At 54.9% G+C, this 10,851-nt stretch overlaps 1 protein-coding gene across 2 annotated transcripts in view; it reads left to right on the top strand.

Annotated features, from left to right (window-relative positions):
• Nucleotides 1-10,851, top strand: part of MAPKBP1 (mitogen-activated protein kinase binding protein 1) — a 66,681-nt gene that overhangs the window by 36,619 nt on the left and 19,211 nt on the right. The window contains exons 4-23 of one of the 2 annotated variants that reach the window (XM_045287846.1): nucleotides 1,693-1,755; nucleotides 1,974-2,031; nucleotides 2,697-2,867; nucleotides 3,132-3,269; nucleotides 3,489-3,671; nucleotides 3,888-3,905; nucleotides 4,206-4,366; nucleotides 5,192-5,381; nucleotides 5,902-6,048; nucleotides 6,226-6,401; nucleotides 7,310-7,401; nucleotides 7,687-7,812; nucleotides 8,144-8,214; nucleotides 8,305-8,426; nucleotides 8,653-8,728; nucleotides 8,843-8,954; nucleotides 9,116-9,179; nucleotides 9,424-9,558; nucleotides 9,737-9,879; nucleotides 10,041-10,096. In XM_045287846.1, the coding sequence (XP_045143781.1) occupies nucleotides 1,693-1,755; nucleotides 1,974-2,031; nucleotides 2,697-2,867; nucleotides 3,132-3,269; nucleotides 3,489-3,671; nucleotides 3,888-3,905; nucleotides 4,206-4,366; nucleotides 5,192-5,381; nucleotides 5,902-6,048; nucleotides 6,226-6,401; nucleotides 7,310-7,401; nucleotides 7,687-7,812; nucleotides 8,144-8,214; nucleotides 8,305-8,426; nucleotides 8,653-8,728; nucleotides 8,843-8,954; nucleotides 9,116-9,179; nucleotides 9,424-9,558; nucleotides 9,737-9,879; nucleotides 10,041-10,096 (2,302 nt within the window). The remainder of the gene's footprint in view (nucleotides 1-1,692; nucleotides 1,756-1,973; nucleotides 2,032-2,696; nucleotides 2,868-3,131; nucleotides 3,270-3,488; nucleotides 3,672-3,887; nucleotides 3,906-4,205; nucleotides 4,367-5,191; nucleotides 5,382-5,901; nucleotides 6,049-6,225; nucleotides 6,402-7,309; nucleotides 7,402-7,686; nucleotides 7,813-8,143; nucleotides 8,215-8,304; nucleotides 8,427-8,652; nucleotides 8,729-8,842; nucleotides 8,955-9,115; nucleotides 9,180-9,423; nucleotides 9,559-9,736; nucleotides 9,880-10,040; nucleotides 10,097-10,851) is intronic. The other variant, XM_045287847.1, reaches the window with a different exon arrangement.

Raw genomic sequence — 10,851 nt, forward strand, 5'->3', positions numbered from 1 at the left:
TGTGTGTGTGTGTGTGTGTGTGTGTGTGTATAAAGAAGGTGAAGTCAGAAGCCCTGTTTGTCAGCCCTGGCTCTGTTGCTTAGAGGCCCTTCCAGAATCGGTTTTCTTATCCCGGATACCTGAGGGTGTCATGGCTCTGGGTTGGGCTGCTAACGGCAAGGATAGCCGCTAGGTGCCACGAGGCACTCCACAGGAGAAAGATAACACTTTCTAGTGCCTTAAAGTTAGTCTCGGAAACCCACAGGTGGTTTTGCTCTGTTCTGTAGGGTCACTGTGAGTCAGAATCGACTCAATGGCAGTGAATGTGGTTGCGTGGTTGAACACAATTCCTGTCATCCTCTGTGCAGACAGCTCTGATTTAGAGGAATTAGGCCGGTCCCATTTATTAGACTGCTCTTCAGAGCAACTGGGCAGGTGTGTGTCTGGGTGTTTCTAAAGCCATCTTGTTTTTCTCATTCGAGGGGTGAGGAGAGCAGGGGTCTTCAAATCAGTTTAAAGAGAGAAAGGAGAAAAGAATGAGGAATAAGGAAAAAGAGGGTGAAAAAGGACTGGAGGGGAGGGGCTCCAAGGAGAAGAGGGTGTTGCTCAGGCTTTCTAAGGCTGTCAATCAGCCTGGCAGCTAGCTGTGAGCTTACCTGGTGCACCCCAGAGATCCCGGTATCCCCACTTGACAGTGGGATTTGCATAGCGAAGTGGCTCATTGAGCCAGAGAGGCCTCTGTCTGCAGAAGAGACCAAGCCCTTGCCAGCAGCTTCTGCTCCCATCTGCAAGCAGTGGGGTTCAGATATGGGTCCTGCAGTGTGTGTCCTATTTCAAAAGGCAGAGTTGGGAGAAGCAGCCTTCTATTGAGTCGACCCCCTTACCCGGGGGAGCAGGCTTCAGGCTTGCAGTGGCCAGCTAATAGCCAGTGGTAGGCATAGTGCTAATGAAGAGAGGGGGCAGAGGCCCTGAGCCTGTTGAGCGCCACGGGCCCCTAAGACACTGGAGAGTTGTTGGCGCCCAGCTTCTTGTCCTTGACTCCTACCTGCCTCCCTCTCTGGAGTTCCCTTTGGATTTTCAATCTCCATCTAATCTCATCCAGCCTTGCTGCCTGACTGGAGAGGGAGCCGGGAGGCTGTTAGAATGGCGCTGCTCAGGCTCTTTGGGCTAAAGAGTCTGACTTGGGCCAGCAGCTCCATGAAGTCCCCTCCCTCAGGCAGTTTCTGCCCTTCCATCTCCGTTAGTCTTCCTCGCCCCCAGCCTCCCTGCAGGCCTGGCCCTCAGCCCTGACCTTCCACTTGTTTCCTCATCCAACATGTGGAGGGCTGGCTCTTGCCAAGTACACACATGGGTGCAGACATGAGCGCTCCCACTCCCTCCTGGAGCCCAGGTCTGTAAACAAGGGCACATCTGAGGTCTGTTCTTATCCAAATCATGTGCATCCTTCTTGCTGGCATCTGCCCTGGGGTAGGGGCAAGAGCTCTGGGAAGACCGACCACCCCACCTCTATGGGGCATGGCTAGAGGGTGCTGGTGCTCAGGGCACTGGGCAGGCAAGGCTCCTGAGAAGCCCTTGCACCGTGTGGGGCTGCAGAAGGGGCGAAAGGCAGAAGAGTGCTGTCAGGAGCCAGCTGCACTCTGGCATCGTGGTGCCCTCTGGGCTGGGGCGCTGAGGTGGGGTGCTAAGGCTGTGATCCCCTCTCCCTTTCCCCAGGTGTGTGGTTGTACTCTTTAATCCCCGGAAACACAAGCAGCACCACATCCTCAACAGCTCCAGGTAAATGGGCCCTGGGGCTTTGGGGAGTGCCACCTTCCCCCAGGGATGGCCAGAGGGGTGCCACCTGCTTGCATTGGGCCCTGTTGGGCCCCAGGCCTGAGAGGGAAGCAGCACAGGGATGGCTGGTTTGCTGCCTCTGTTCTGAGAGGGGACTGTGAGGGGCTAGACCTGGGCCAGGTTGCCAGTGCCCCTCTTGAGCCTGCCCCCATTCCTTTCAGGAAAACCATCACTGCCCTTGCCTTCTCTCCTGATGGCAAGTACCTGGTCACCGGCGAGGTGAGTGAGGAAGGAAGCTCGGGCACTGTGCAGAGGGGGTGGCCTGGCCTCAGCAGATAGTGACAGCCTGCGGCCCGCATAGGACTGGTGCCACTTTTGACTTTCTTTACTGGTGTCCACTGTGGGTGTTTGGTCTACCCTAGAGCAGTGTTCTTAGGTTGTAGTCTGCGTCAGAAGCACCACGGTGGCCCCTTAGTGCAGACTGCTGGCGCTGCCACCGTCTTGTCTGGCCTCGTCTCTTTCGGGCTCAGCAGGTCTCGGTGGCTCTCTTCAGTTTGCAATGCTAACAAGTTCCCAGGTGAGGCCGAAGCTGCCAATTTGGGAACCACATTTTGGAAAACACCTCCTTAAAATATGCCTTATCCCTGGAGTCCCCCTGCTGGTCACAGTGTGGAACAGGGCTTCCCTCCCATAGACTTGCCCTGGGAGGCTGTGGGAGCAAACCGCAGGAGTGGTGGTTCGTGCCCATCCAAATCAAGCCAGGATCCCAGCTCTGAGAGTCCCTGTTCTCCAACACTGATCAAATTCCCTCCGGAGGTGTCCTTGATCGTGTGCAGTCTCATTAGAAAGGTCCTGTCCAGTGGCTGGGAGGGGCAGGCCCCTCCGTGGATGGTGAGGGAGCTGGCTTCGACTGGCCTTTACTTCGGGGTCTTCCGTCCCCGCAGAGTGGACACATGCCGGCTGTGCGAGTGTGGGACGTGGCGGAGCGCAACCAGGTGGCGGAGCTGCAGGAGCATAAGTATGGCGTGGCGTGTGTGGCCTTCTCCCCTAGCGCCAAGTACATTGTCTCCGTGGGCTACCAGCATGACATGATCGTCAACGTCTGGGCCTGGAAGGTGAGTGGGCTGCTGGCCTCAGGACAGGCGGGCCGGGAGGGGAGCCAAGAAACTGCTGACCGGCAGCCTTCACTTCAGCCTGCTGGCCTCAGTCCCTTTCTAGAAAACTCTAAGCAGAAAGGAGCAACTGGGTATCCAGGATGCTGCAGAATGGGCAGAAAGAGGTCAAGTTCACAGCTTGCCTAACCTCCTTCAATGTGTACGAGTTTCTTTTCTCTCAGCCCCCAGAAGCAGAGCCTTGATTTCCCTTGACTTTCTCTCCAGAAAAACAATGTAGTGGCTTCCAACAAGGTGTCCAGTAGGGTGACAGCAGTATCCTTCTCTGAGGACTGCAGCTACTTTGTCACTGCAGGCAACCGCCACATCAAATTCTGGTACCTCGATGACAGCAAGACCTCAAAGGTGAGGCAGCAAGTAGTGACCAGGGGGGGCCCTGCCCAGATCTGTTCCACCTGAGCCACCTTCTGCATGCTCAAAAGCCCCTCAGAAGTCTGAGCTGGGCCAGGTGCTGTGTCAAGCCATAAGGGAAGCCTGCTCCTTCCCCCCTCTCTCCCCAGGGCCTGCTTTCCGGGGGGGCAGCCTGCAGGGTGGGTGGGTGGCACCTGTGGTGTGTCTCCACAGGTGAATGCCACTGTGCCCCTGCTGGGCCGCTCGGGGCTGCTGGGGGACCTGCGGAACAACCTGTTCACCGATGTGGCCTGTGGCCGCGGGAAGAAGGCGGATAGCACCTTCTGTATCACATCCTCAGGGCTGTTGTGCGAGTTCAGTGACCGGAGACTGTTGGACAAGTGGGTGGAGCTGAGGGTAAGTGAATGCTTGGTCTGCACCCTCCCATCTGTCACCTCGGGCTCTGGGGGACCTGGGGCTAGGGGTGGGGTCTGTAGGAGGAGGTCCCAGGCAGAAGAAGGTGTTTGGGAAAGTTTGGGAATGTCTCCCGCCCCGTAGTGATCTCTTTAACTGCCTCCTCTCTGCTCTCTCGCTCTGTCTCTGTCTCTTCCTCTGCTTTCCTCTTCTGCTCAGCACGCAGACAGCATCACAGTAAGTATGCTAGCCCTGTCCTCTGCCTCCTCTGTCTTTCTCTTGGCTGGGCTTTTCCTAGTGTGTCTTCTGTTCCAAAACCTCTGGTGCCTTATAAGGCTTGCTGACTCCTTCCCACTAATTGCACAGGGCTGTGGGCCCTCTGGCAGGGAGGGGCATCTCTAGCAGACACTGAGGGGTTCCCGCCAGGGCAGCTGGCACGCCATGCCCTTGTCCTTGCCTCTTGGTTCGTGGCTGTTGAGGTGTCGGGTGAAGGAGTGGGCAAGACGCCCTTGCTGACTGGGGCCTCTGTGCTCACAGACCACCGTGGCCCACTGCATCTCGGTGAGCCAGGACTACATCTTCTGCGGCTGTGCTGATGGCACCGTGCGCCTTTTCAACCCCTCCAACCTGCACTTCCTCAGCACGCTGCCCCGGCCCCACGCCCTGGGGACAGACATTGCCAGCATCACGGAGGCCAGGTGAGTGGTGTGGGTGGGTCCCCTGCCTGTCAAGAGCCCTACTCTGTGCCAAGCCTTCCCTGGCGTGCTGCAAGGAGAGAAGGGTACACAAAGACCTCGGGGAAGACCCCTACAGTCAAACACATGGGGCCTTTTATCATTTGTTGCTCACTGCAGGCAACCGCGGTAATCTCAGTCTGCGGGTGTTTGATGCATTTTCCTTGTTAAAGACAACAGCTAGACAGACAGCTCCTTAGGCTTTCTGAGAGAGTGAGACTGTAAACCTTTACAGGAGCAGACCTTTCTCCCTCAGGGTGGTAGTGGTTAGCAGCCCAAGGCTTCCCCTGCCTGCCCGCTGAGCCACACCGGGTGGGGTGGGGTGGGGGGCAGTGGGTGGTAGGAGGGGCTTATTGTAGCATTGGGCCTTGTGTTGGGTGATTCCAGGAAGTGAAGTTTTGCTCTGATTTCAGTTCTGCAATTGGGTATCTTAATTTCTATTTAAGGGCAGGAGGGGGCTAAATCTGCAGTTGGTAGGGAACGATCCTGGAAATGATGTCTGACCATGGTTGTGGTTTGCACAGTGCCCTTCCTTGCCCTCTGTGCTCTTACATGATTATAGAAGGGCCTTACATCTGCTTGGCTGCATCACTGCCACAGACTGCCCCTGTCTGATGTTTTGTGTGTTTTGGAGAACACCATGGCAACTAATGCCAGGCCAGCCGCTGCGTCTTTCTCCAGTGACTGCTGGCCAATCTGCTGCTCCTCCTTTTCGTCCACCATTTCATTAGCTGCTCACTCACCAGTTTGCCCTGTCTCCCCTGGACACCCCACCCCTTCCTTCCTCAGTCGCCTCTTCACTGGAGTGGCCAATGCGAGGTATCCAGACACCATCGCCTTGACCTTTGATCCTGCAAATCAGTGGCTGTCTTGTGTGTACAATGACCACAGTATTTATGTCTGGGATGTGAAGGACCCCAAGAAAGTGGGCAAGGTGTATTCGGCTCTGTATCATTCCTCCTGCGTCTGGAGTGTAGAGGTATGTGAGCCAAGCTTGCTGAGACTGACCGTGTTTCCTGGGCTACCATTAGGAGGATGGAGCTGGGGCTCCTCAAGTGTGGAGTTTGGTTCCTCCAGCTCCTTTGCTCCCCCAGCGGTGCCCCTGGGTTCCTGCGTATCTGTTAATGGGCTCTGAGGATGGGAGGGGACTTTAGTACTAACTCATCTCAGACGTCCTTAGCTTTGCCTCTTTGGACATGTTACTGAACTTGATCAAACCTTAGTTTGTGCAACTGTGAAATGACATACCTGATGCATTTGATTTTTCCGAAAAGGGGAAAATGTAAGTGGGAGATTTAGAATGCCTAATACATACTAGGTGCTTGGTTAATGTATATTCCTTTACTTGTTAAAGACAACAGCTAATCGTTATGACTTGCTTGCTATGGGATAAGCCTGGGGCTGAGTCTTGACCAGCCTTTTCTCTACTCTCATTCCCTCCCATCTCTGTGGGCAGCCAAGGTCTGACCCTGGTTCCTCTGGTCCTTTTGCTCCTCCAGGTCTACCCTGAGGTGAAGGACAGTCACCAGGCCTGCCTGCCCCCCAGCTCCTTTATCACCTGCTCTTCTGACAGCACCATCCGCCTGTGGAATACAGAGAGCTCCGGGGTGCATGGCTCCACCCTGCACCGAAACATCCTCAGCAACGTGAGCCTGGTGCCCCCACACCACAGTCTCAGGATCTGGGTCTCCAGACCAGAGTGTTCCAGATGTTGTTTGGCCAAACTCTGACAAGGGTGTCCTCTTGGCCTGCATTTCTCTCCCTGACAGGTGTCCTGTGTCAGGCCTTCCTCACCCACCTCTTCTCCTGACCTGTCTCGCTAGGACCTCATTAAGATCATCTATGTGGATGGGAACACGCAGGCCCTGCTGGACACTGAGCTGCCTGGGGGAGACAAAGCCGATGGGTCCGTGATGGACCCCCGCGTGGGCATCCGCTCTATGTGCGTCAGCCCCAATGGGGAGCATCTAGCATCAGGGGACCGCATGGGCACACTCAGGTAAGGCTGCTACTGGAGTGAGGCCCGTTGTCTCAGAGGACAGGATGGGGGAACGTTAGGTCCCCAAGGACAGAGGTTTAGGAGGGCTTAGCTGAAAAGGGTTGGGGACAAAATTTGTTATCTTCAAGGGAAAGATACTAACTTGACAATGAAGAAACGGCAAAAAGCACCTTAGCCAAGTCATCAAGGTTAACATCCGTGGCAGCAGCCTGAATCTGGTGGCATGGTGCACTGAGAAGGATGTATGAGAGGCTTCCAAAAGTTCACAGAAAATGTTGTGACTCTGTAAGAACTCCCAATAAAATGTTGAACAACAACAACAACAACAACAACAAAAGTTCATGGAAAGTTTCTTTTAGTTCTATTTTTCCACGAACTTTTGGTAGCCTCCTCCTAGCGTTGTGTCTGTGGTATTCTTGACCCAAATGTTTAACGAACTTAGGACAGCCATGAAGAAACGTCAGGCAACCTCCATTGGAGGTACACCTGCCAGAGTAACTTATCACACTCTTCCAAGTGTCAGGGCAGGAAAGACAAGCAGAGACTGAAAGCTGTTCTAGACTGGGCCAGATGACACCCATGTGCCGTGGGGGCTCCTAGGATCCTGGAGCAGAAGAAGGACATTCATGGGACAAACAAACAAACAAACACACTCACTGGCATTGGGTTGATTCCCGCTCACCTCTGCGGTCCTTATCACTGTGTACTGTGGGTCTATAAAACACTAATGCGAAGGGAGACCAGGTGAGAGAGGTGAATGTGACACGTCGTTACTCATTTTTCTAAGTCTAAAGGTTCAACCCAAAAGGTAAAGTAAAATGACTATTGATGGAGAGGAAAAGGTGGAGGGGGAGGGTGATGATTCTTTCCCCCGCTACGGCCTCTCCTCTCTTCTTCTCATTTTGCAGGGTCCACGAATTGCACTCCCTGAGTGAGATGCTGAAGGTGGAGGCCCATGAATCAGAGATTCTGTGCCTGGAGTACTCGAAGCCAGACACAGGTACCTACCTGGCCCTGGCCCAGAATGGCCTTGAGTGAGCCCCTGCAGTCTGGCCAGAGCCACCGGTACTTGTCCTGCCTCTTGAGTATGGGGCTGATCATTCTTTTGGCTATCAAAAGAGTTAGTAATCCTTTTGATCATTTGGTGTCTCTGAAGGCTTCGGGGAGGATTGGATCTCAGCTCTGCCCGACTCCATGGCTCACGTGGCTTAAGGATGTGGGGCTCAGTTTCTCTGGGTGCTCTTTGCTGGGCACTCATCAGCTGATAGAGTTCCTCCCATCCCAGGTCTGAAACTGCTGGCATCAGCGAGCCGGGACCGGCTGATCCACGTGCTGGACGCAGGGCGGGAGTATAGCCTGCAGCAGACGCTGGACGAGCACTCCTCCTCCATCACTGCTGTCAAGTTCGCAGGTGTGGGCAGAGCACTTAGACACATTCTGTCACCTACTACCACTGCTACCTGCCTGCCAACCCAATGAGAAGGGAAGGCTGGCCTCGATGGGGAGGCCAGGTGATAGACTCCCAGCCCAGGGCATGCTGAGCAGGCCAGGTTGGGCTAAGGGTAGAAAGACGCACCTGGTGGTGTTTGTTGGCTATCCTGGTGTAGAGTAGCTGTGAGAGGGGAAGTGTGTGTGTGTGTGTGTGTGTCTGTGTGTGTGTGTGTGTGTATGTGTGTGGAGGACAAAGGAAAGGCGGCCCCTGTGCTGAGAACATGGGAACAGCTGGGCCCCCTCCTTCACAGCCAGTGATGGGCAAGTCCGCATGATCAGCTGTGGAGCAGACAAGAGCATCTACTTCCGCACTGCACAGAAGGTACAGCACTGGGCTTCCCGCGGTGGGTGGTGGGGAGGTGACGGAGGTGACAGCAGGGCTCTCGAGTCTGTCCACCTGTCCCCCCTGCAGACTGGAGATGGAGTGCAGTTTACACGGACACATCATGTGGTCCGGAAGACAACCCTTTATGACATGGACGTAGAGCCCAGCTGGAAGTACACGGCCATCGGATGCCAGGACCGAAATATTCGGTGGGTGCCCCTTTTTCTCTCATGCCCTGGGGGGCCGCCTCTAGGCATCAACTCCCCACTTTTGTCATTTTTCCTAGGATTTTGTGTCGCTTTATAATCTTAACGCTCCCAAGAGGTGGTGGCTCCCTTGGTGTTGGGCGGTGGCTCCCCTATAAGGGCACGGAGCTGGGAGGGAGGGCTGGGTTTCTGCCACCCCTGGGTGCACGATGTGGACCTTCTCCCTCAGGATCTTCAACATTAGCAGTGGGAAGCAGAAGAAGCTGTTTAAAGGGTCTCAGGGCGAGGACGGCACCCTCATCAAGGTCAGGGCCCCGAGGGATGGACACGAGGCCACAGGCCTGGGAGAGAGGGGTGCTGGCTGCACAGAGAGGACCAGAGCTGCCTGTCCTCGTCCAGCTCGGTGGTTTTCTCCTCAGGTGCAGACAGACCCCTCTGGGATCTACATTGCCACCAGCTGTTCTGACAAGAATCTCTCCATTTTTGACTTCTCCTCAGGCGAGTGTGTGGCCACCATGTTTGGCCACTCAGGTGAGTGTAGTCTCCTTGCTCCACCCCTGGTACTTGGCCTCTTTTGGGACTCAGCAGAGCTGCACGGGCCCTGCTCACGAGCAGGCCTGCCTCTGATGCTGGCTGAGCCTCGGGTGAGAATTCAGGGTGACTCACTGGCCCTGCTCTGTGCTCCTTTCCAGAGATTGTCACTGGAATGAAATTCAGTAATGACTGCAAGCATCTCATCTCCGTATCTGGGGACAGGTGAGCGAAGCAACTTCCCTGGGGGATGGAGTCTCCTCTGGGCCCTGGATGCCTCCTGCCTCTTACCTCTCTTCGTCTCAGGGCTTGGTGGCTGTGGTCTCTGGGACATGGGACTGCACAGGGATACTTGTGGGCTGGACCAGACCTGGCGGTAGAGGGCTGCCCAGGGAGAAGGGACTGATGACACTGCCCTTCCCAAAGGCTGTCCTCCCCTCCCTGACCCCGCTCTGTGCTTCTGTCCCAGCTGCATATTTGTGTGGCGACTGAGCTCAGAGATGACCATCAGCATGCGCCAACGACTGGCCGAGCTGCGCCAGCGTCAGCGAGGGATCAAGCAGCAAGGACCATCATCACCCCAAAGGGCTTCTGGGCCCAGCCGGTAATGAGAGGAGCTGGGCCCCAGATTGTGTGCTGCAGTCTTCCTGGCCCGCCCTCCCGGGCCCCAGATCTGTTATTTGGCCACTGCCTCCTCCCAAGACCTGTGATCTCACATGAAGCCCACCTGGTGGCCTCTTTCCCGACTCAGTCTCCTTTCCCTCTGCCCTTCCTTGTCTCAGACTCAGGCACAAAGTCCCCCTAGTGCTCTCGGCTGGAGCAGCTCTCTCGTCAGACAGTGACAAGGAGGGAGAAGAGGAGGGGCCAGAAGAAGAAGAACTCCCCGCTTTGCCTGTCCCAGCCAAAAGCATCAGGAAGGAGCCAGGTCTGTGGGGCTCAGGTCTGAAGGAGTCAGGTGGCTTCTGTGTATGGAGCAGCGAGATGTGGGCTTCCTGGAACTGTGGGGTCATGGTGGGGCTGTGGGGGACAGGACTCTGGGCATGGGTGGGCAGGAGCCACACCCTTTGACTGACTGTTTTTGTCTAGCCTTGGTCCCTAGTTCAGCCCTGCCACGAAGCCTGTCCCACTGGGAGATGAGTCGGGTAAGTCACCACCCTAAAGGCCAAGGGAGGGCTTTGGGGTGGAAGGAGGTAAAGCAACTGCTGATCCCAGTGAGGGCCGAGGGGAGCTCGGGTACTTCCTGCTGTGGGCTCCACGAGGTCAGAGAACCAGGGTGAGGTTGGGAGTGGAAGGGGGATGTCACCGGCCAAACAGGACTGAAATCGGGAAATCTAAGGTCCTAAGAGCAGCAATCTAGAGAGCACGCCCTAAAGCTCCCATGCGAGGCGGCCAGCTCGGGACACCCGAGCAGTTTGTTAGAGCAGTGGTTCTCAACCTTCCTCATGCCGAGACCCTTGCATACAGTTCCTCATGTTGTGGTGACCCCCGACCAGAAAATTATTTTCATTGCTACTTCATAACTGTAAATTTGCTACTGTTATGAATAGTCATGTAAATATCTGATATGCAGGATGTATTTTCATTGTTACAAATTGAACATAATTAAAACGTAGTGATTATCACAAAGCAATACGTAATTATATACTGTGAGATATTAAAAAAAATCATTTTATTGGGGGCTCATACTACTCTTACCACAGTCCATACATACATCAATTGTATAAATCACATTTGTACATTCGTTACGCTCATCATTCTCAAAACATATGCTCTCTGTAAGCCCCTGGCATCAGCTCCTCATTTTTCCCCCTCCCACGACCGCCCCCTTCCCTCATGAACCCTTGCTAATTTATAAATTATTATTTTGTCGTATCTTACACTGTCTGACGTCTCCCTT

The sequence above is a fragment of the Echinops telfairi genome, unplaced genomic scaffold (genome assembly GCF_000313985.2).
Source record: "Echinops telfairi isolate 266 unplaced genomic scaffold, ASM31398v2 ScPeMD7_18;HRSCAF=68, whole genome shotgun sequence".
Taxonomy (NCBI): domain Eukaryota; kingdom Metazoa; phylum Chordata; class Mammalia; order Afrosoricida; family Tenrecidae; genus Echinops; species Echinops telfairi.